This window comes from Schistosoma haematobium, chromosome 1 (assembly GCF_000699445.3).
Source record: "Schistosoma haematobium chromosome 1, whole genome shotgun sequence".
NCBI classification, from domain to species: Eukaryota; Metazoa; Platyhelminthes; class Trematoda; order Strigeidida; family Schistosomatidae; genus Schistosoma; species Schistosoma haematobium.
Window position 1 is genome coordinate 62171163 of NC_067196.1, and position 25887 is coordinate 62197049.

The following is a 25887-nucleotide window of genomic DNA, read 5'->3' on the forward strand; positions in this document are numbered from 1 at the left end:
AACACTATATTTTGATGCGAAACAGCAACGGTTTCTAAGGTGCTTCTTTTGTATCTGTAGGCAAACTGATGCGGATCAATGTGTTCTTTTATTGATGGTTAAAGTGGTAGCATCAATAAATTTTCCATTGTTTTGAGGAAAGGCGAAGTTGTTGTTATGCGTCCAAGTTCTACATTCACTAGATACTTTCTAAGGTATAGGAATTATCTTTATCTTTCTCCACACTTTTGGTATGAGATTAGTTGAGAAGAATCTGTTAAAGTTGTTCGTGAGTGGAAAACATACAGCACACTTTTTAAAAAGGAGTTTTGGGATACCATCAGGTCCTAAACATTGGGATGAATTAAGTGAGTGGAGATATTTTCGGATATCAGTTTCAGTGAAACTAGGAACACAACTATTATTCAAACCTTTGTATATAGGGAGCATCACATCAGATGACTGACGTACAAAAGATTTATTCAAGCCACAAATATTCAGCTGGTTATCGCCCCTAATGTTCCCGTCACCTGTAAGTTCTTTGAAGTTTCAACATACTCGGAGAGCTTTTACAAGACAGGAGTTTTGTAGTAAACATAGAATTGAAACGTCTAATTTCAAGGTTTATTAGACCATTTAGCTAACGAATTTTAATAGATTTTTTCTCCTTGTACATTCTTTCTTTCACCCTCCACAGTCGTTTTAGTTGTGAAGATGTAAGTCGATCGAGGCTCACAAAAATGGTCTCAGTGGGACAACAAATATCGAAACAGAATTCAAAGTAACAATTAATAACATCAGTAATCCTTACCAGTGAGTCATCTGTGAATAACTCCAAGTTGGTCGTACGAAACATGTTTTTCAGATTTAGAATATTTTCTTCTGAGTAATTTCTATATTTGACTTTCTTGGTTTGATGTAAGTGTGTAGTCGTTCCATACTTTAGGTAGAACACGAATTATCCAGTGATCCGAGCTAGACAATTGAGCACGTTTACGAGTCACATATATATCCACACCATTAATGTAAATGAAGTCAAAATGAGTAACTAAACGAGTAGGAAAATCTATTTCATTTTGGTGATCTAGTGATGTGAAGAAGCTACAGTCACATGAATTTAAATCATCACTTACAAATGAAAATGAATCACTGAGGGTAGTAACAGCGAATTCAGTGAATTCGTCAGCCAAAACAGATAGCGGAGATGATGTGCAGTTTGGAGTCACGTAGATTTTGGTAACATGAAGTTATTTGCACTTGTTAAGATGTTTTGAACGGCATCTTAAAGTTAAACAGCCGATAAAGTCACTTGAAAACTGAAACACAGAAATAGATTGTCACCAGTGCATGTTTACACCGCCGTCACGCCTGTTTTCAGTGTTTGATCGATCCTGAGGATAAATTTTGAAATCACGTAGTGATACTAAGCAATAGTCCCGCAACCGTTTAAGCAAGATTCTTGAATTGTGATGACACCACAGTTATGATATATATTTTGACTTAGTAGGAATTGAAGATAGCCCACCTAGTTAATTAGCGATCGGTAGTTAGAATTTAGCAGCTCAGGAATCGACATGCAATTGATGTCCATTCGCTTTAAGGCATATTGTCAACCACTGCGATGTCTTGAATTGTAATTTTTGTAACTTGCAGCGGAAGGTCGTTGTGTGGTGAGTGCTACTTATATTGATGTAGGTAGTATATGACGCTAGTCAGGAATGTAATGTCTGGCAGCAGAAGATGGAGAAGATCAAGAAGGAAAGAGGGGGAATAGAAAACAATTAGTATGGAAATGCAAGAACAACGACGCTCGAGAGAATTATTGAACAGCTTGCAAATTAACCGTTTTTCTATTTTACCAAGCAACTCTGTGATTTTGTGCTAAATATAATTCGATTGTCCCCACCCGTGTTGCTTCACTACAGTTGTAGAACGTGCAATCAGCAGTCACTGACAGGCGCGGAAGAATTGGAACCACAACACACAATGTTATCTGAGCACTTCACACCAAGAGTTAAAACACGGAATGAAGCCACCAGTCTTTTATTTTGAAAATTAAAATTCGCGGGTTATGTACAAGAGGGAGAGCTAGTTTACAAAACAGTCTTATGAGTCATCCAGTAGGTTCATTTCATGGAGAGCTTGCTCTTGTTCTCCTAAAGCATTTATTCTTGGTTGCCCTGAAATAGAAAAAAGACAGAATCTATTAATAACACCATAAATGATGATTTTAACCCTGTAACATCGTGGGCTTTTCATAAACGCACCTGTATCTTTCGTACGATTAATAGACATGATGAGACGTTAAAACAAATAAAAAGTAAACAACTTTTAAAGCATGCTGCCGTTCTTTTGCATGTACATGTGTAATTAGACATGTACTTAAAATTCATCTTTACTTTCCCAGGATGACTATAAAAGATGAGAAACTGACGAAGACTACGGGGAACAGAAAATTTTCATTGTACATTACTTTTGATCGCTATGCTGTACAACATGACGCCTCATAATAGGAAAAGACGACATGATGCTGGTAAACATAGCAAGTTATCAAAAGGTTGTTTACAAACGACAAACTCATTGGGTATAATCTTCTGGCTGACCATGCTTTAGGGTCACCACTACTCCAACAGGGGGTAGTGGGCTGTAACGGTGAATAAATCTCCGAAAGAATTTGTTCAATAAGTCTTCAACATTGATGCTGACGTCGGTAGATTTACTGAACACACTGATCTAACAGCACTTGGTCACGCATCCGCACCAGACCACAAATGGGGTACGCCGTACTGCACACACACCCAGGCTGTTATGCGACGTAGATCAAATATTTCTCCATATTTCGATATCCTTCCGAAGTAACTTCTGTAAGGCCAGTGAAATGTTACCGAGTTCTAGCCAAATCATTCAGCAGTTGAGTCACTGAATATCGAAAATATCATCGATCTCCTTCCAGTCCAAGTACAACCGACGCGCGTCATTAAATTGTACATTATGGACTGGCTCATACGATGGTGGTCTCACTATCTCCTCTGAACTCATTTTCACTATAACTTTTTCGTAATAGCGTCCTTCGTGTTATACGATCTTCAAAGCAGCCTTAGTGGAACATATATGGTTGTGATTCAAATAAATATTATTTTTTAAAATGAGCGCATTCCAGAATAAATCATAAGAAATGAAGACAAGTACACCGAAATGATGCCTGCATGAGGTCAGTGAACAAGTATTATTGGTTTCCAAAAATAGACAGGATGATATAATCCGAAAATAAAACATAAAGTACAAAAAATTTGGTGAAAACACAGACAAGTAAAATGATTGAAGTTCACCATGTCCTATTTGTGTCCATTGTCATTGTACATTGTTGCAGAAAAAAGATAGTGAAACGGGAAGTCTTGTGTTACAAATCACTAATAAATATTGAAAACATTCGACGAGCTACTTAACGTGGCCAAAGTAACTAAGACGCACAGAAAGATTAGGAGCCCTCATGTACAATGTTTGTAATAAACATGAAACATTAATTTTGTAAGACATTTTTACAAATAATAAATGGTACACGAATACAATAAAATAAATGTCACAAGCAGAAATGAACTGATAACAACGGTGACAACAACAAATGGTACAATTTATAACAGAACAAACTAACTATATTACACAATTATACACGTTGTTCTTGAAATATTGTTCTTTATTATATGAATTATCGTTATGTCCAATAACGTTTGTGAGGTAACGTACATGTAATAAAAATAATGACATAAAAAATCCACACATATGAATATAATCCAGATAGTAATCGGAATCGAAACCAGGTGCATCGAATGTTTCCAAATTAGATTGTGCGGTCGAAAATCGCGACAAGGTCAACAATTCTGTAGTAGCTTGGGTTCTTCAATCAGTTACCTTGATCACCGTTATTATATAAATCACAACGTTGTTCGAAATCAGAAGGCAAAATCGAGTGGTACTTACAGTTTATCAACGGAAAGCACAGATAACAATGTTGCAAGCACATCAAGCGAATTCGAAGCAGAGAGGCGAATGCGTGTGCGCGAGTAAATACAAAGGTGGATTTATTGTCAAATCGAATAAGTCACAGCTCGGTAAGGCAAAGGCTAATAATAGGACTCGTGTACATATATACATGGGTGGGAGAATGACTCATCGAGCGACATTTAGGCGACCAATATTTAAGCTAGAGAAAGATGTGTATGTGGGCTGCCACATGTGATCAAGCATACACGGTTACATAGATATGACATTGGTCACAATAAAACAACGAAACAGATGAATAGTTGCATCTTTAATAACATTGGCTGTTGAGAAAGTTAATGAAAGGGCTTGAGAAAATTAAACCACAATGGAAAATGATTGTAGGAGAGTTACTACCATCTCACCACGCCTTGAAAAATAGACAGGAAATCTACGTTTCAGATTAGCATCCCAATATTTTCGTGTAGCACTGAGTACACATCCAACGTAATTACGAATTTCTTCAAAGAAATCTCGATGTCATACCGGCAACGGTTGCACTAACAAACTGTCTTCAGTATTGACAGGTTTATCTCGTAGTGCTTGTCGAGAAATACAGTCAATATGTGGAATTTGTTCGGCACTCCTGTACTGAATCGTGTGGTTATTGACTATGAAGGCACCACTCCATCGTCGAACCATACCGTCTGAGGAATCTGTTAAGGATTTTTCAGGATGGTAAACAAACTTTAAAGCTTCATGGTCTGTAACAATAGTGATTTTTCTACTAAACAACTATTTCTGGAGTCTTTTAGTAGTCATTTAACAGTCCAAAACACAGCTAGTGCTTCTCGCTGATTTTGTGCACAACCTTGTTCAGCATCAGTAAGTTTGCCTGGAAAACAGATCACTGGTCTGTCTTCCTGATCAAAAACTGCACCAATACCCACAGGTGATGCATCGTTAATAATAAATACAGAATATACAGAAGTGGAGACATTTTGAAAAGCGGCATCACTTTGAAAAAACCCCAGTAGATTTCGTAGGCATAACATATACTGATCGATTCTTTCCATTTTACGTATGTTTAATTCATACACATAGATGTAGATTTTTTATTCATTTACTTTGACCACATGACTAATTTTTGCTATTCTTCTCGTTATTGAAAAACTCACATCACAACAACCTATTAACCCTACCATTCTCTGATGTCCATGCTCTCGTATCACATAATCACCGATGTTTTATTAATTGATAGTTGGCTGATGCTCACCTCTCGTGTCTTACTAAATTTTAAGAAGCTTTAAATATCTTAAAATGAGAAATTAATTATTTTTAAAGTCGTCATCATTACTGTTACTGAGTTTTTCACCTTCTGTTTCTCCAGTAATAGTATAGTCATCAGTATTAACTTTACTCCACACATCCTCAGACCACACGGTAGCAGTTATCTTTTCAAACTGATGTTTACTCTCTTTCTATGGAATCAGGCACTTGCCCTTACTCTTGGAAAACCGCGCACACCTTACCACGTTACGAATTGGCAGGTAATACTGACATGAACAACTATCGACCCTATATAGTACTTCAGTTATCTCTAGAATTATGGTAACAATCATTAGTGATTAACTCTCAAACAGTTTACTCGCTGAAAAATCTATTGATGATAGTTTACATGGATTTCTTAATAATCGATCTTGTATGGCATATCACTCTGACTTCTTTCATTTAGTCTATTCTCAATGTAACCATCTAGTCTTAGTGATGTACCTGGACATTTCTAAAGCCTTCGACATGATGAACCACCAACTTCTTTTGAATAATGTCACAACTTATTGAGTACACAACCCTTTGCTTTCTTGGTTCGATTCCTTCCTCAGCAACCGACATCAAATAGTTAAAAATAACTCTTCATCGTCGAACGTTGTCTCTGTTAGACGTGGTGCAATACAAGGTAATTTCTTAGGCCCTTTGCTCTTTTTAGTTTTCATCAATGATATTTGTGAAAGTCTGCGTGGGTAAGCCCTTTCTATATGCAGATGATCTTATTGTAGTGTATTCATTTCCTCCACAAGAGCTGAAAAATATGCAAAACTGCATGGAGCTGAACAAGGTAGCACAGTGTTGTCTAAAATGGCATCGAAATGTGGATGGATATGCTTCGGTGTTACCTCACTCAACCTAGATCTTACCATAAACGGTGAAGTGCTATCTAGGTTACATACAGTAGTTGATTTAAGTAGTCCTACAACTTGTCGTTTGCAGAACAGGTATTTAAACAGACTTCCAAGTCTCGACGTCTTATAGGTTACGTAATTCGAAACCGATAAAACAGTGAATCACGTACTTTGATGTAAAAAGTTTGTGTCGGACCACTCCCAGAATACTGCACGTTTATTCTCAGTAGCGTGTGCATAAATGATAAATTAAGGTTCGGATCAGTACAGAGACGATTTACACTTTGTATTCTTGGAACTGATTGCACCTTGACTCATAATTCCAGATGTTATAAAACTTGGGCTCGACCCTTTATGGAGGAAGAGACTCAAACCAAATTTTATCTTTTTCTTCAAAATACTTAATAAACTATTCTTCATATCCAATCAAGTAATTACCTATGCAAAAGCTTCAAACTACCTAATCCGCAACTACTTGTCGCTAGTGAAACAAACCCATTCTATCTCATCTCTCTATATGAACTCCTTTAACTGCAAATTTTCCAGACTCTGGAATAATCTATCACAATCTATCCGTAAAATAAAACCACTCCCATTCACTGTTCACTGCATTATTGTATGGTGCACCTCTGAAAAGGCATTAAACATTCTAGCACCTGTAATTTCATCTTCATTCACAAGTGAGATCATAGGAACATTAAATGTTTAGCCAATCGTTTTGCTGAATTGACTGCGTTAATTTACGTTAACACTGTACCAGGTATTCCTAACTAATTTGAATGATATCTAACAGGAACAGTATATGACTGAGTCACAAAACATGTGAATTATGGTAGATCTGATTGACATAATTCAGTAATTACTGCTTTATTGTTACGTGTTAAGAAAAGTAGATGTATTTCTTCTCAAAATAGAAAACAAACAAACGTTCGCGTTATCTGAAACATTGTAAATTTGTTTAATAAATAATATCAATCATTTTACTAACCTCTATAAGGTTGAAGACCAAATCTTAACCCATTGTTAATACTTCCTGCTTAATGAAAGCATTATTAATGTAAAAAGTGAACACAAATATTATTTGACTAAGCAACGGTCTAATAGAGATTGACAAAGTGGATTCTATTGCAAAACGAGATGATGAAACATAGTGGAAATATTTTAAACATTTGATATGTATCGATGCCATGTTCGGGCTCGATGGTCTGAGTCGATAATTTGAGCATTCGATAGAAAGTTAATAATGAATATATTTTTGTTATATCTCAATGAGTAGAGAAACTGTATTTCTGACGATTCGTGACTTGATGTAGCAGTTTCTTCACATTGAATAAATAACTGAAATAAATTGACACAAAAATTGCAGTAGTCGTACGTAACCAGTAGTTGTCATTGTGAAAAATTTATACATTTAAATGTAATTAAGTTTCAGCCAATAAATTTTGAACTTTGTGAACTGTTATTGTCACATATTACTAATTGTATCTGTTATTGACATATTTAACTGCTTCTTGTCCGTCTAGTCATTATATATAGACGTGAATATGTATATTTGTGTTCTACCGTAACTTAATCAAGGCCACTGGGCAGGATCATTTGTCTTTTTGTTATTATTCACAAACATCTTATGGGTGCATAAGTGTTGTGAAGAAACCAATTCGGGTTTCTTCAAAAATGCAATAATACACAAGTTTCAATAATGTGAGCATTATATTTACCTTATTTGAAAAAGAGAGTAATAATAATAGAATAATAATAGTAATAAACCATTTTCTGTGTAATTGAGAAGAATATTGAATTGAGTTTAAAGAAGGAAAGGAAGAAAATAAGGGAATAGAAATAAAGGAGATGTGAAATACGCAAATAGTTTAATAGGCGTGTTTATGAACACAACAAGAATAAACGACTATGTATGTATCGTCAAATTAGTAACAAAAGTAAAATAGAAAATAATTAAGAAAAAATAACTTATTATTGCAGTAAGATATGACGCTAGAATAAATGTTTGTGCAGTCATAGTTTGGAGTGATGCTATGAAAGTCTCGAGTAAAAAGGATAGCGAAATATCAATTTGTATGAGTCATATATACATAGTGAACAATAAACGAGTCTGAGAAGTTAATTTACGTGTAACACAAGTTATTGTCTTAATTAAAAACTTCGTAATCTTAAGAATAATATGTATTTAGAAGGAAAAAAAAAGAGAGAGAATTGAAATGAACACCCAGTTAAAGGGTTAAACCATGACAATAATAATAGTAATAATAATAATAACTGTGTAATGAATATTGACCTCTGAAGTAAACTAACAATTTGGAAAAACAAATAAACAAAATAAATCTTCTAGTACACTCGGATAAATACATGCAGATTTATGTAATAGTATACAGAGTGAAACCGGATATTAGTATAAACACTTGTGCAATAATAATTAAGAATGATGCTATGAAAGTCACAAATGATTGCAAAAGATAATCAAATATAAATTTCTATGTGTTATATATATAATATATATGATGAAGATAAAACGAATCTGAGAAGTTAATCTATTTAAGTGTATCATGAGATAAATAGTTATAGACTTCGGATGTTTAAGAATAATATATGTTTAAAAGGATAAGAAGAGATGAAAAGAATATCTAATGTGTCGAGGGACCAATAATGATATTAATAACAGTAATAATTATAGATACGAACATAAGCAGACTTCATCCATTAAGATAGAAATAAAATAAAATAGACGTTAAAAGTTTCAAAAGTTACATTTTACTTTTCAGTCAATTAGATGGATGACGGACCTTGTTTGCAAAAATCATTATGAAACACATTGATATTCAGTAGGTGATACAATACACTTTTGGAAGGAAAATCATCAAGGAGACTTCTGAACCGGGTTCTAGCTTCGCTGCAACGGGGGTTCACTGATAGTCTGTTCCACATGGTTGAGTAGCGAATAACGAAAAAACTATGGCGTAAGTTTGTGTGGGTTTTTGGAGTCGCTAGAATATTTTCCCAATTGTGTAGATTGCAGGATGATATCATAGAGTATGAAGTAGTGGATACCGAAGAGTAGGAAATACTGTTAATAAGCCGGTAGAAAAAGACAAGGTTTAATTTTATAATTCTGATCCAGAGAGGTTCTAATTTGAGTTGTTGACATCTTTGGTGATAGTCTTTGTTATCGGAATACCCCAGAACAGCTTTGGTGAACCTTCTTTGAACACCTTCAATTTTAATCAGGTCATTATGCCTGCAATTACTGTCAACTAAAATACCATATTCAGGAATGGGCAAGATACATTTTCTGTAAAATAATAATTTCGATTCGATATTATTGAAGTTTATAATTATGAATCCGATGACCTTTCTAGCTTTGGATACTTGAGACGCAATGTGCTCAGAAAAGTTGTTGCTATATGTCAAACCCAAGTCACGAAAATTGTTGAGAGGTTTCATTGTATGTTTATGTATGGCCAGATTTAGGTTGAGGCAGCGGCCAACGTGAATAAATCCACGTTTGTCAACATTAAGTGGCTAACTTCATGAACTAATCCATTCGTATAACTTGTTTATTTCTTCTTGGATTACCGCTGAAATATAGCTTTCTTTGGTAGGAGAAGAGGATGAATAAACTACTTTTAGTCATAAACCCGGCGTTTTAATTTCCTCAGCTCTCTTTTAAAAGTATTCTGGCCCCTATTAGCATTATAAGCCACATAGCCAATAACTGGAGCAGTGCAGTCAAGACAGTATATCAGGTTGTGGTATAGATTGGGAAGCACAATGTCAGCATTCTTGTGGTAAAATAAGTTTTCCATGGCAAACATTGAATGAGAGTTTCAGTCCGTTTCCAGGTTGTTGATCAAAATGTCTGCTCTGGTACACCATTGGAGCTTTAGAGTTCAATTGTATTGGGTTTAGAGAATGAATAATACTCAATACAACTCGATGATCACTCACAAAAAAATCACAACTGGTGTGCACTGAGATAGAGTCTATGTTGAATGTAAACAATAAATCAAGTATATTATTCCCCTTAGTCGACTTTCGGACCTGTTGAACCATTCACAAATTTCTAGTGTTTCAAATAGCTTGTTATATCGACCTGGTACAGAAGTCGAACCCCATGTAAATCTCGGTAGATTAAAGTCGCCTCCGATGATTTTAAAAGTATGCGGCTGGTGCGAAGCAGTGGAAAAGATGTTTGTTAGTAATCTGTCAATCTTAGTATCCACATGAGGTTGTCTGTATATGCATCCCACTAGTAGATAATTTTGAGATCCTCAGTTTACAGTAACGCAACTGGAGTCGTCTATATCATCAAGAGATTTATCCTCGAATTTGCACCTTTGAATGTCTGAAAGGACACAGATAATTGTACCGCCTCCTAATCCATAACATCTATCGGTTCTAAGGAAAACGTAGTTATCTACATTCAAGGAGTGATGGGATATATATGAACTGCACCACGTTTCCGTAATAAGTACAATGGTTGGATTTACAAGGATTAAAAGGGTTTTAAAATGAGTAATTTTATTGGGTACAGGGGGGGCATTGAACGAAAGATTAAAAAACTCAGAGTTATTATGCCGAAGAGGGTTAGAGTATAGATCGCAATCGATAGTTCTATGAATACTCGTAGGAGTGGCTAATGTAAGGGTTGTGTTGCGAGGGGAAATAGATTCAATCGCTTTGCCGTCATTTGGAATATGTTTACCATTGCCGGCAGAAAAGCTGTCGGAATTACAAAAAAAGTCTTCTTATTGCTATTGGCATAGTGTACATATTGGAAGCCGGACCAAGAAGGCTATCAGGTCTATGTGTGAGACCAAGTGGCCATTTACAATTCAGATTACTATTTATACCTGACGTACGGGGAACATGTTCCAGACTGTAGCGGTAAATAAATCCCCAAAATAAATAGCACTAAGTTTTCGACATTGGATGCTGACCATATGTTTTAGTGGACTCATCTAGCTGAAGGCGCTCGGTCAGGCATCTGCACCAGATCACGTGTGGTAACGCCGTGCTCAACATCAACCGCAATCGCTAGCCAGATTAGATCAGAGAATTCCGATATATTGGTCATCGCCAAATATACTCTTCCGATCTCCTCGACTCTGTCTTTTGATTTCTCTTGGTGGGAACGAAATATATTAGAAGGTGTTACTGGTAGAAGCGTTGTCAAACACTGAATACCTGTGACATCATCATTGGTGAACCCGACGTGATCTGGTACACCTAATTGTAACTGTGAGTCTGTTCCTTTTTGGGATTTTTTATATATCATTGCCTTATTTTTTATTTTTTTTTGAACATTGTGATTTTTTTTCGTGTTTTTTCTTGGATATATATATATTTTTTCCCCTCGTTCATTATCGTACTTCATACTTCATCATGACTGAACAGACACCTAAAGTACTCAAGCTTAAGACTTTGTCCCCACCTTCGTTTCAACTGATGCCTTTCTGGCCCGACAACATCGAAGCCTGGTTTTGCTACGCAGAAGCCGACTTCTCCGAGCACGGCGTGATCGACACACATGCACAATTCCTCGCAGTAGTCAAGGCACTACCGCGCGAATTCAACAGGTACGTAACACCTAGTATGTTTACTAGTGATGTTTCCGATCCTTACGAAATCTTAAAACGCTCGATTCTTAAACGAGGAGATCTAACCGATCGACAAAGGTTAGATCAACTCTTCAATAACATCGACCTGCAACACGGTTCTGCGACGGACATGTTGCAACGGATGAGAGAGGTTATAGGCCTAAGAACTTTCGACGAAGGTCTATTCAAACAACTCTTCTTGTCAAAACTTCCCCAACAGGTGCAAGCAGTTCTGGTCTCGTTCCAGAACAACGGCTTAGACGAGCTAGCTGCATCTGCCGACCGCATTCTAGAAATTACGAAACCTACTACAGAGGTATTTTCAGTCAAAGAAAAGCCTCACACGACTCAGAATGATATAACCGACTTATGTCACACACTCACGCGTTATCTTAGTCTTCGTACCGACCGTAAGAGATCGCGCACACCACGTAGAAGCATTTCTCGTAAGCGATCTGTCTCTAGACCACGAGAGACAGATAACCCCGACTGGTGCTGGTATCATAACCAGTATGGAAAGTTTCCCAGAAATTGCAGAAAACCCTGCAATTTTCCCAACACGAAACCGACTGATTCGAAAAACAATTCGGGAAACTTCCAAGCCGGCACGCGTTAACGGCAACCGTAGCCGGCGAACAAAGCCGTCTGTTATTCGTCACAGATGTGACAACGAGAGTTCGCTACCTCGTCGACACTGGCGCAGAAGTTAGCGTCCTCCCAGCAAATCCTAACGACCGGCTTCACGAATCGACCCTAAACTTACAGGCGGCAAACGGAAAACCGATCGCTACGTATGGCAAAAGGTACGTTTACCTTAACGTGGGTTTACGCAAACCCATTCACTGGATTTTCGTTGTTGCAGATGTTTCTATGCCAATCATTGGTATGGACCTTCTACAACACCACAATCTGATCATCGATACGCGCAAACGGAGGCTAGTAGACGGGAACACTAATTTGTCCGTTTGCGTAACTTCTTTTACTGGTTGTAGAGTATCCCCAGTCACAGTTAAACATATGATAGACCCACTCTATCAACCACTACTCGATAAGTACCCTGGGATACAACAAACGCAACCGAGATTACCGTGTGTAACCAGCAATGTTACACATCACATCACGACTACAGGACCACCTGTATTCTCTAAAGCACGACGACTAGCTCCTGAAAAGCTAAGGTTAGCGAAAAACGAATTCGATCACATGATGGACTTAGGAATCATACGACCGTCAAGTGGCCCATATGCATCTCCGTTGCACATGGTCCCTAAAAAGGACAGCAACGATTGGCGTCCAACTGGTGACTATCGGCGATTGAACGCGAAAACCATTCCTGATCGTTACCCGTTGCCTCACATTCACGATTTGACTAGGTATCCGCAATGCAGTGAAAGCTGACATTGGATACACTGCGGCTCAACTCGTTTATGGAACGACACTTCGACTTCCAGGAGAATTCGTGGATCCTTCATCCTCTTCAATGAACATGGATCTAACCTCCTACACGAACAGGCTTACAAACGCAATGCGTTCAGTTAAACCTGCTTCCACTCGACCTCAATCAACTGATGTTTTCGTTCAACCTGACTTACGATATAGTACACACGTTTTCGTTCGTCGAGACTCGCATCGACGACCATTCGAATCAGCATACGAAGGACCTTTCAAAGTTCTTCAACGCGAATCTAAGTACTATATAGTCGATAAGAACGGAACCAACGATAGCATCAGCATCGATCGCTTAAAAGCAGCGTATTTAGAAGGAAATCCTATCTACGTGGATTTTCCTTCGGTACAATCGAACGACACGACTCCGACACTTATAATACCTCATCCGACAACCAACACACACGATGATACTTCGACAGTATCCGAAAATAAACTTAAAACGACGCGTTCTGGAAGAAGGGTGAGATTTCCAGAACATTTAAACGACTATTGCACGTAAGGCACTTTGCGACATTTTATATTATTTTTTTAAACAAAAAAAAACAATTTTTTTAACGTTATTACGTGCTCATGAGTTTATTTTCCTTTTTTTTTTCCGCCGACATTGTGCTTTTACGCACATACGAGTGTATTTTCGACATGCACTTACATTTTCTTTTTTCTTTTCCAGGACGGCTGGAAAAGAACGATGACGTTTATGAGGATCCGAAATTTTCATTGTACATTTTCTTTTTTTACTATGTTGTACCTCCGTCCCATATAGTAAGGAAAGACGACCAGACGCTGCTAAATTTAGTAAGCTATCAGAAGAGTGTTTACCAACGACAAACTCGTTGGGTTTAAACTTCTGGCTGGCCACGTCTTAGGGTCGTCACTGCCCCACTAGGGGGGGAGTGATCTGTAGCAGTAAATAAATCCCCAAAATAAATAGCACTAAGTTTTCGACATTGGATGCTGACCATATGTTTTAGTGGACTCATCTAGCTGAAGGCGCTCGGTCAGGCATCTGCACCAGATCACGTGTGGTAACGCCGTGCTCAACATCAACCGCAATCGCTAGCCAGATTAGATCAGAGAATTCCGATATATTGGTCATCGCCAAATATACTCTTCCGATCTCCTCGACTCTGTCTTTTGATTTCTCTTGGTGGGAACGAAATATATTAGAAGGTGTTACTGGTAGAAGCGTTGTCAAACACTGAATACCTGTGACATCATCAAGACTTTCATTTTCAAGCTTTGTGGTTAATTTTGGCCCCTTCATAATTCGGAGATAATCATGTGCTGTTAAACACACGTGCGATGGTTTTCAATATTCGAATAAATCGACGTTAGTGTGTGGTAAGTTATATAAATGTTACGATTAGTTTTCCTGTTATCCGCTGCACAGTTACAGTAACTGCGTTTTGCACTGACAGGGAATTGGACAGTGTTATCCCGCTCGTTATCAGCACAACAAGTTCTAATTTAACCTAAGTCAACATTCTTAGGAGGATGTGCTTGTGAACATACGAATTTTATAGGAATCATAAACCGGTAAGATAAATAATAGATAAGCAAAGTATGCCCCACTATAATCAAAAGAAATTTATGAAATCAAAGCCGTTGATTTTACGCGCTCATTTGAAGGATAACGCAAATATGCATGCACTTCAACAAACATTTCACATTTCGAATCATATTGCTTAAAACCACTGGTGTTTCCTTCAGTTTTCTTTCGAGTTCTACAAATGAGAGGTTGATAAGATCACACATTTGGATGTAAAATTTACGTTCACTGAAAATGTATATCAAAGCGGTAACTGAAACCTCCTTTTTACATTTTATGACAGATAAAAGTGTTATCCGTTATTGGTTAATGCAAACCTGTGCTACTCCGAGTCTAGATATACAGTTCTGTTGGTGGTGTAAGTTATATAGTCTGATGGATAGCTCCGCAGCCACCCGATTTTGAGTAATTTGTATGAATATCACTTCATACGAGTTACTAGTTCCCGAAATTGAAATAAATGTTATACAGTTAATTTGAGAGGTTTCTAAAGCTTATTTTATGAAGTTTGATTCAATTTCAGTTTAAGACTTTTTAGTGCGCAGATGTGCCGAATGCAGTTTCGGTTAGTCGATCTATATTTACACTAAGAGATCAGTGGCGCGAATATAGAGTCTGTCTGGTGTAACTTATACTATATGGCGAAATAAATTCAAATGAGTACTGTAGAATTATTCACTTAAAAAATAAACAATGCTCAGTGGAGAATATTGAGAGAGAGTGTTATACGGTTTGATAGCGCCGTTTTTGTTATGATTCACTGTGAGCATTTTATCAATAAATGCAAGTAGATAAAAATAAACGAAATACATGCTATCGGCTCTAGACATCATACTATGCTCTAACAGGTTGACCCGAAGGAAGTAGAGGTTGTGTAATTCTCTGATTCAGAGAAGAAGGTTTGCCGAACTTCGAACATTCGTCCATTAAGATCTAAATAGAAAGTCATCATGTTTTACACTTGATATGTAAAATAATAATAATCTCATTTTGTAACATATCGATTCTACCGTCTACTGTGGTGTTACTCCTTTGCGGAATCGTTTGTTTCTCTCTCTCTCATACAAATGAGTGAAGGAACAATCCTTCTGTTATTGCACTGTTGGCTTGTGTTTTCCGGTGAGTACATTCATATTGAGTGATGTTTCAGATTTTGATTTTGACATAAGTTAAATAATCTGGTTACATACTGAATAATCTGTTGCTGGAACTTTATGTCAAACATAACATTGGTGGAAGCATCATTTCGCAATCAATAATGAATAGAAGTTGATGGATGACACATGGTCGTAATGTGCATCCTGTTCCGTTACTGCGTATTCAGTGAAGTTGGAAACGTGCAGGGGATATTGTGATGATGAAATTTGACCTGTGTTTTTATCCGTTATTCAGTGACTTCTGTAGAGCTAATAAACACTAAAAATTTGACCTACTGCCTAGTATACAGATAGTAGTGTAACTCTTGCTTCACTTCCTCAGCGTCAAAAATACAATGTTCCCTTACTTAATTTGTTGTTTACTGACTTCACTGACTTTTGTTGTCAAACGTATCACATCCTTTTAAAATGCCACTATTCGATTTCAGGTGTAGCAGAAATCCGCAAATCTTATGGTGAGTATTGAAAATGACTGAATCTATTTTTTCTCTGTTTTCATCTGTTTCGACAAACTACCAGTTCCCCAGAATGCTCTATTTCCATCGTTGTAATACAATACTTATGGACTCATAACTGTTGAGCCTGATGATGACGTTACTGGAAGTGATTGTTTGGTCTAACATTCTTTGTTTTCGAACATTGTATGAGTGTCCTAGAATTACATTATCAGTTTTGTATATAAGTCAACGTTCAATATAGCTGCCTAGTGAATCAGAATATTGTGTAAGACTCAAACTAGTTAGTCGATTTAATACTTTGAAAATGTTTACATTCTCGGCGGTTCGTATTCTATCTAATTCTCAACCATCTTATACTGCGCGTCTTGATAATCGGTAATGGATAACGTCTAGGTGTGTTTACCTTAGAAACGGTATACGAAATTTTGATTACGTTTATTAGCGCAACACACACAGCTCATCAAAACCACAGGCTCACGAATGAAGAATGATATGCCAGTGCCAAGGATCAAACGAGCGAGTCAATGGACAGGATTTGTGTATACATATATTTATATATAGGAAAATGACTTAGTCTTCGAATGATTTTAGCTACTAACACTAAATCTAAAAGGACGAATATATATGTGTAGTGTTGAGCAATGATTATGTGCACATGTTCACATGTTCACGTGTGTATGTGAAAGAAGGTATACTGGTTAAACTAAAATAAAAACCGCTCACTGAATCTATAATCATGTTGCTAAAGCTTTTTAATCAGAAGCCACAATAGTATGATTCGCATTCATCACAGTGACAAGATATCAGGAACATGCTGTTTTACCCTCCTGAATGTCAACACAATGAAATTGTCGTAGATGATCTATGTCGAAATGACTGGAGGCCTACTGGAGTTAGATGTGAATGGTGTGACAAACTAGCTCACGTCGAAGTTACACCTCATGGTCAGCACCTTACGTGGACTACCCCATTGACGTATCAAGTTACCGTAGATGCTTTGAAGACTGTAAAACACAGAGGACGTAATCACAAAAACATATCAGTTAAAGTAGATATAAACAAAAGCAAGGCCACCTCCACATGGGCCAGTCCATGGCCGTAGCACTTTGTATTAGTGTTCATTCGGAAGTAGGAACGATCTGAATCAACAGCACAACAGTCAGAACTGATAACTGTCTCTGAAGTGAGAACGCGGCGTACTGGCACAACAGAGATATATTACAAAATTGAAAGACGCGGTTCGGGTACATAAAAGGGAAGCTTATTACAAAATGGGTTTATTCATTCTTCTGCAGGTCCAGCTTGCGTAAGGCTTGTTCCTATTCTTCTAGTACGTTCACCCTTTGTTGCACTGCAATAAGGAAAACAAGCTCACATTAATAAGTTCATATGAAATGACTTTAAATACCGTTACATGGCACACGATTAACTGATGCGCGTTGGCTATCCTTGATCTTGACGAGGACTGATGATTTGTTCGGTGCTCGATGACTTAACTGCCGGATGATTTGTCTAGGGCTTGGCGACATTTCGCTGGCCCTACAAAATAAAAATTGACATCGATATAAGTGAAAACCTGCTGCTGACGACCATCATTTCTCAACACTGTTTGTCTCCGTTCTTCTAGGTATTCGTCATCAGATTTATTGATATCAGTTGCTTCTTGTTTGTCTTTTAAATAATTCGAACATATTTTTTAAGTCTATTGGCAATAAAAGTTTCCTCTTTTTATATGATCGTTTACTTGATAACAGCGTTGTAGATTAAAGAAAGACTGCTTGCTAAAGTGTATAAACTGACAAAAGAACTTACACAAATTCAGATTTTTGCCTAGTAGTTGACAAGATAAAACTGAGGCTAAAGAGACACTGAGATGCCGAAGGAGCTGCATTACAAATGTTCAGTATCGACTTCCCATGAGATACTAACAAACACAGGGCAATCAAGATAACTCTCAGCAAACGGTCCTAATCCTTAGAAGATTTAATTAAAGAAGGCGAAACGCATATCGAAGAAACCTTAAAAGTAATCAACGAAACACGAGATTCAAAGTGCCAGCCGCTTGGCATCATCATAAGCTTGAGCAGGATTCAAGGGGGAAGGAAGAAAAGAACAGCAATCAACAACAGTCCAACAAGAACAGAGAAAGTGATGGCATAGGCTGAATACACAGAAGCAAACAATCAAGTAAAGGAGAGAATAAAAACTGACAAGCGCGAAAGAGTGAAAGAACAATCAATGACAGCAAGAAGAGCTGACAGAGAACGAAATATGTGACAAGTAAATAATGCAGCAAAGAAGCGAGCGGAGAAACACAGTAAACCAGAGTGACCAGTCAAGGACAAATTAGGCAATCAAATCACTGAGATTCGAGGACAGAGGAACGTGTGCGTATAAAGCTTTGAAGAACGTTTGAATATACATGCCTCATTGAATCCAACAGACATTGAAGCAGCACCTATAGACCTTTCTAAAGTCGTCAACACAGAAACAAATGCGGAAATCGAATTCCGCATCATATAATTCAAGAATGAAAAATGAGTAGTTGGACGGGATAACATACCAACTGAAGCACTGAGTTCACACATGGATGTAACTGAAAACCTGCAGCTCAAATCAGCTATCTACCTATATCAAACGCAGGGTCTTCAATACGAAGCTCAAGATAGTTCTGCTATATGGAGTTAAAACTGGAAGAGCCACTAAAAACGTCGTCAGTACATTGTAAGTTTCTATAAGCAATTGTCTTCGCAAAATACTACGCACATGTTTACGGACACGAAGCGTTCTTCCACATAGAAATGAAAATGTATTCCGAAATCGATGCCGACATCCCTGTCAGAATATGTTTTGCTCACTGAATTTATGGTTGTGATTTACATTTGCACAAGTTTCAGTTAATATCCATCAGTCCCCATGAGAAAGAAAGTAATTATAGTGTCATTATGTAAATACTCATGTTTACAAACAGTGTTAGTGTTTTCAGTGAACGTAAAAGTACTTGGAAAGTAATTATTAAGTCCAGATCAATTTGATAATTGAAAGTGCCATTGAATGGACAAGTCGCATGAGTTTCTCCATCATACTCAGCCATCATCGATAATTAGTGGTATCTTTTCACTGTTACATACGAACTCTCTTACCATAGGTTTGTAGTTACGGTCGTGTTGAAGAAGCCAGACGAATTATCTCCTTTCCATATTTTCAGTCTGTGATTACGCGATAATTTTACCAACTTTTTACATAAAACATGTACTTCTTTTCGAAGCGTATTAATCATGTTGTAAGACGTCATATTATGCGATTGAGGACTGGTTTGTCTGGTTACGGCGTATATCCCAAATATTGTGTTCTTTTTTGCTTTATGTTTAATGACAAACTTTCTCAATCAGACCAATTTATCACATCGATTATAAACGGATCTGAATACTTGTAGCAAACATTTCGTTGTACTTTCGTCAAAGCAAATATACAAGGTATTAACTCATGGGTAGTCGTTAGTTTGTTGTAGTGTAGCTTGAAGAAATCAGTGCGGCAGAAATTCAGAGAAACACACCTTTAAGATCAGTAAGAAAAGTATTCTGTTGTTTTGAAGTTCGCCTCATCTTTTCCAGTCCGCCTACGATTAGTAGTGTTGTAGAGGATAAGCTTCCAGTTGCTGATGGATGTGTGTACATTTTCAGTTCATGTCCGCATCCATGAACTACTGTGATGAGCAAAACAACTGCATTTATGGTTGTGGTTCACATTTTCTCGAGTCTCAGTTAATATCCGTCAGTCCACATGGGAAAGATGAATGCTGGACTTCTGGATTTTGACGAAGCTTTTGAAAAAAGAAGCATATCTCATTTCCTTACATATCTCCTCTTTTGAGGACGATTGGGACTTCTCCTGCAAGCTATCAGACAACCTCTGCTGCATACAAACTTCATATACGGTGAATCATGAATGACGAAACGGAAGAATATTGCCTGCTCAACTTCTCTGAATGTATTCTCGAACACTTCTGGCAATGAAAACGCAAACAGAAACATCATACTTGGAAATAAATTACCTGTGACTGTGATCATGCTCAAAATCGCGTCTAAAATGGCAGCAGCGTGACTTCTCGAGCTTATTTTTATAAAAATGTTCGCTTTCGCGCACATTGTTGGGTCTATATCAACGGTATACCTATAATGTCCATCCAGATCACTTTCAGAATAGCCTGTATTATTGGACAAAACATTTCAGTGGTGCAAGTTCAAGTATTCTCAAAGATTAACATCTCGCCACTCGGTTCATCGATTAGTGTTCTTGCATTTCACCACATTTATTCTTAAATTTCTGCAACCGCGATATCTAGTTTTAGATCTTTTTTTCTTCTAAAGAGTTTGTGGGGTATATGTGAGTGAACATTTTGCAGTTTCAACATAATGAGGCTTTTCACTACTGTCCTCGTTAACTCTAAATTCTGTCCAAACTACAGATGTATTTACATTAAATATAGTCACCTCTGTAGAGTAGAATGAGAAAGACGACATTTCCATTTTAAGGGCATTGACTGAAAGTGATCAAGTGAATCTGTGCACTGCGTTGTGTGATTCGTGAGAGGTAATTGATTCCAATTATCAATATCGACATATTGTTGTTACCCCATGTAGGATCCAAACCACGTTTGGACTGCTGGACAGCTGCCTGGATAAGTTGGATACGCGCCCTCGCCCGTTTGAAACCAAAACAAGGTAATTGGGTAAGATAGCGGTTCTATAATTTATCATAAATTCAAGTATACATTATTACCTAAACAAATATAACCACACAGCTATCCAACCAATAATTGTTTAATTGATCAAATCTAAACTACAATAAACAAGAAAGTTGATAAAGAATGCAAGAAAAGTACCAATCACCACAAATAAATTTTATTCTATCCTGTCTGGATAGATCACGTACAGATTCGTTCAAAAGGTAATAATTGGTCGCTCTATAACACAGAGTGTTTTCAATTCTGGAAGAGTGCTTCAATTCACAATCAAAATGCACAATTCCAGTCAACACAGGTCAAGCAATCAAAAGCAGGGATAAACCAAAATGGCTGCCGCCCAGACTTAGTATAAAGTAAAACAACATAAGTGCAGTTCGGGAAGAAACACAAACCTAGTGAATGCGTAATAAAAACAAAAACTATAGCAAAAAATACAAATATTAACAGTTCAAATGTAATCAAAATACAACAATGTACAACTAATGTGATCAATAGGAATAAAGTACAAGTATATACATGGAGGGATTTTCACAAACACACAAGGCATTCAAAATGGATCTTACACCTGCCCCCAAAATCCCTCCATACCACACAAGCTACCTTGATGCCTACGGTCATGGTTCATTATATAACATATCACACCATAGGAACGAGTAGGACTTACAACAGCACACCTACTCGACCTAACTACATCAATAACAACAAAGACTAATCCAAAGCTTCAAGGAGACCTGCTTCACCTGTTCTCTTGTGATCAACAATAACAGTCTTGGTATAGACCTAATCACTCTTCCCCAAATTACACCCATGCTGTTGGATGAGGACCTCGCTGACAATTCAATATTTATCTTCTGCTGATTCGACTGTTGCACAAACCTCCTTAATTCAGAATCTGCTCCCATGAAGCTTGACGCACTATCACTGTAAATCTCTGGAGATTTCCTTCTTCTTCCAATAAAACGTAATAAGGCCATTATAAATGAACCAGTAATCAAACTATACATCAGTTCAATATGTATTGCCCATGTTTGCAAACAAGTAAACACATATCTATATCCTTTTTCTAATGACCTTCCTATGTGTCCTGGTTCTTTATGACAATGTCTAATTATCGTTTCCGTCACTAAGTGTCGACTGGGTAAAATTACTGGATGTTCAAAAGCATTTAATAATTCTGAGTAGCTTAGACGACCTGTAACACAGAGTAACCCATCAAGCATTATCGGTGATAAACCTTTCAGATCATTATGACTTACTACTTTACTTCTGTTTCTAAATTCACTAAATAATTCTCCACACACTTCCTTTTGAACCATCAATAAATTCTTACCCTTGGCGATGTCAGGCTCCTTGACCTTTAAACATCCTAGATGAACGGATCCTTCATGACTCGGTGAACGAAGCACCATCAGAAATTCTATGAACCTTCTAAGCCAGGCTACGGCCCTGACTAATTTCAACCACTCGGATTTATAAGAGAGAATAGGTGACATGTTTTGCTTTATACTACTCAAGTTAACCACAGCAGTTTTTCTAAACTCAATATCGTCAGGAGTAGGTTCCGGACAGTCAGTGATTGTTATATAAAATTCGCCATGCAATAAAGTAGGACATTTGAACCAATATTCAAGATCGGTCATTTTTTGCATACTTCCTCCACGTAATAATTCACTTATATGCTTAACGAAACTCTTTGCTTGATCATAAGTGGGAATGGATATCAAGCAATCATCAACATAGAAATTATTCTTGACAGCATCTACAACATAACCATCATAACCGTCTGAGAATATTTGGGCCGTCTTATTCAAGGCAAAGTTCGCGCAAAATGGCGATGATGTGGCATCAAATGGATGGGATGTCATTTGAAACTCGGATGGTTCCCTAGACATGTCTCCCTCCTGCCACCACAGAAATCTTGAAGCTCCTCGATCAGACTCAGGGACCTTCACTTGCATGAACATTTCTTCAACATCTGCAGGGATCGCAACTACCTCCTTGTGAAAACTTATTAACATACACCTTAACTCAGCGGTGGTATCGGGTTCTTGATAAATCATATCATTTATGGAAACCCCTGCAAACTGTGCGGCACAACCAAGGACCACTCTAAGTTCTTCTGGTTTTTCCATGTTTAATACTGCATGATGAGGTAAATACCATCGAGGGCGATAATTAGGCTGCAAATATATTTCAAGGACCCTCTTCGCATAAGTCTTAGTAAAATTACTTTCAATACTTTTGATATACCTGATGTGCAGACTGATATCCTTCGACAGCATACCTTTCAAACTTTGTAATCTACGGTTTGCTACTTCATAATTATCCACTTTCATATTTGGATTCTTTTTCCACGGTATAGAAACCACAAAATGACCGTTGCCGAGGTGCGTGCCCCCTTCCACAATCTTTATAGCCGCCTTGTCGTCTACTGATAATGATTTATCACTTAAATAAGCACCTGAAAACTCTACATCATAAAGCTTACGTATTTCGTTCTTCAGTGTCTGTACCTTACTGATATGATTAACAACTCTTTTCCTATATTCCGGGCATGATGGCTTATCATTTACGACGTTGCTTGTCGAGTCAGTGTGCAGCAGAACGTGATGTCTCCTCTCACAACTGTCAATGTTACAGAGCCTTGTCATCTTACATTCATTAACTCTATGTCCTTGTCTAAGACATACGAAACAGATACCCTTGCTTTTAGCGTGAGACCATCGGTCTTGAACTGTAAGCGCTAAGAACTGTGGACATTTATCGATGGCATGGTCGTAGGAACACATACTGCATTTAGTTTTCGTTGTCGAACTATTCCCTTGCTCTGATTGCACGTGACAGTTCGTCTTTACGTTATGTCCTTTTCTTGAACAGTTTGCTAACCGTCCAAATCTACTACAAGCCACTCTCGCACGCGATGCGATAAACTGAGTGAGCCCGTCGAAGGTCGGTTCCCTGTTATCTTCAGTCAATTTATCCACCCAGTCCGCCCACTGGGCTTGCATGGGTTGAGGCAAGAGTCTCACTATTCTTTCCAAGGTAACTAAGGAATTTAGATCAGAAGTATAATTCATCTGCTCCAAGACCATGGCACAGTTTTCCATCTTAATAGCCAAATTTGATAGTTGGTCCCCGTCAATATACTCAAAATTCGCAGCACTGAATAAGTCCTCTAGTGTTTCTCGAGCAATTACGTGAGGCTGTCCGAAAAAACGTTTTAAAATCTCCCTTGCTCTTTTATAGCCAGAGGATGTCTCCATCATGACGCAACCTTCAATAGCTGTTTTAGCCTTGCCCTTACAGTAGTGTATCAAATAGAGCAAGCGCTGGCTATCATCCGTGACTCTTGATGCTACATACGTCTCAAATTGCCTTATAAACTTCCAATAACCTCTTGGCTCTCCATCGAAATAACTCAGTTCAACCTTTGGTAGCTCTGGGCCAACAACATGAACTATAGGCGACATGCTCCTTCCTAGTAATTCAGGCCTTTGCTACTCCTTTAAACTAAGATTTTTTACATCATCTGACATCGAATTAAGGCTAGAATCACTGCCATGATAATTAACCCTATTTAAGTCTGAACCATGACCCTTAAAGACGTCAAAAGGCACTTGCTTGACAATAGGGGATTCTTCGTTAACATCAACGAACTTTGAGCATGATCTCCTTCGACGATTAACTGGCATTATAAGCGAAACGATCAATTATTTCCAGAAAATCCGCGAACGATTACCAAAGGATTTCGGCCAAGTAATACTTGTTTAGAACTTTAGGGAAACGACCAAATATTTTCAAGAAGGATAACCAAAATCCACGAAACCATTGCCAAACGAGTTTGACCAATTAATATTTGTTTAGAACTGTAGGATCCAAACCACGTTTGGACTGCTGGACAGCTGCCTGGATAAGTTGGATACGCGCCCTCGCCCGTTTGAAACCAAAACAAGGTAATTGGGTAAGATAGCGGTTCTATAATTTATCATAAATTCAAGTATACATTATTACCTAAACAAATATAACCACACAGCTATCCAACCAATAATTGTTTAATTGATCAAATCTAAACTACAATAAACAAGAAAGTTGATAAAGAATGCAAGAAAAGTACCAATCACCACAAATAAATTTTATTCTATCCTGTCTGGATAGATCACGTACAGATTCGTTCAAAAGGTAATAATTGGTCGCTCTATAACACAGAGTGTTTTCAATTCTGGAAGAGTGCTTCAATTCACAATCAAAATGCACAATTCCAGTCAACACAGGTCAAGCAATCAAAAGCAGGGATAAACCAAAATGGCTGCCGCCCAGACTTAGTATAAAGTAAAACAACATAAGTGCAGTTCGGGAAGAAACACAAACCTAGTGAATGCGTAATAAAAACAAAAACTATAGCAAAAAATACAAATATTAACAGTTCAAATGTAATCAAAATACAACAATGTACAACTAATGTGATCAATAGGAATAAAGTACAAGTATATACATGGAGGGATTTTCACAAACACACAAGGCATTCAAAATGGATCTTACACCCCATAACTGGTCAACTAGTTACTTTTAAAGAGATCCATTTAACAGAAAGAGAAGGATTTCGGCAGTTAGGTTGACGACCTGGGATGACACCACTTATTTACAACTCTGCATCATCATAGATCAAATAGATCATAAGAGGTTCCTACAAATATTACAGTTACACAGTATCAGATAACATGTTCCAGCAAGTGGCGTTTGACTGCTATTACGTCTAAGCCAATTTCACACTTATCGTG

The 25887-nt window shown here is 37.5% G+C and overlaps 1 protein-coding gene across 1 annotated transcript; it reads left to right on the top strand.

The window, feature by feature from the left end:
• Positions 1-4630: 4630 nt before the first annotated feature.
• MS3_00001807 (uncharacterized protein) lies at positions 4631-6846 on the top strand (the record flags this gene model as incomplete). The annotated part of the gene is made up of 5 exons (XM_012941331.2): positions 4631-4695; positions 5841-5914; positions 5945-5978; positions 6015-6230; positions 6684-6846. 5 exons carry the CDS (start codon positions 4631-4633, stop codon positions 6844-6846), a joined length of 552 nt encoding a protein of 183 aa, XP_012796785.2.
• Between the last annotated feature and the right edge of the window lie 19041 nt (positions 6847-25887).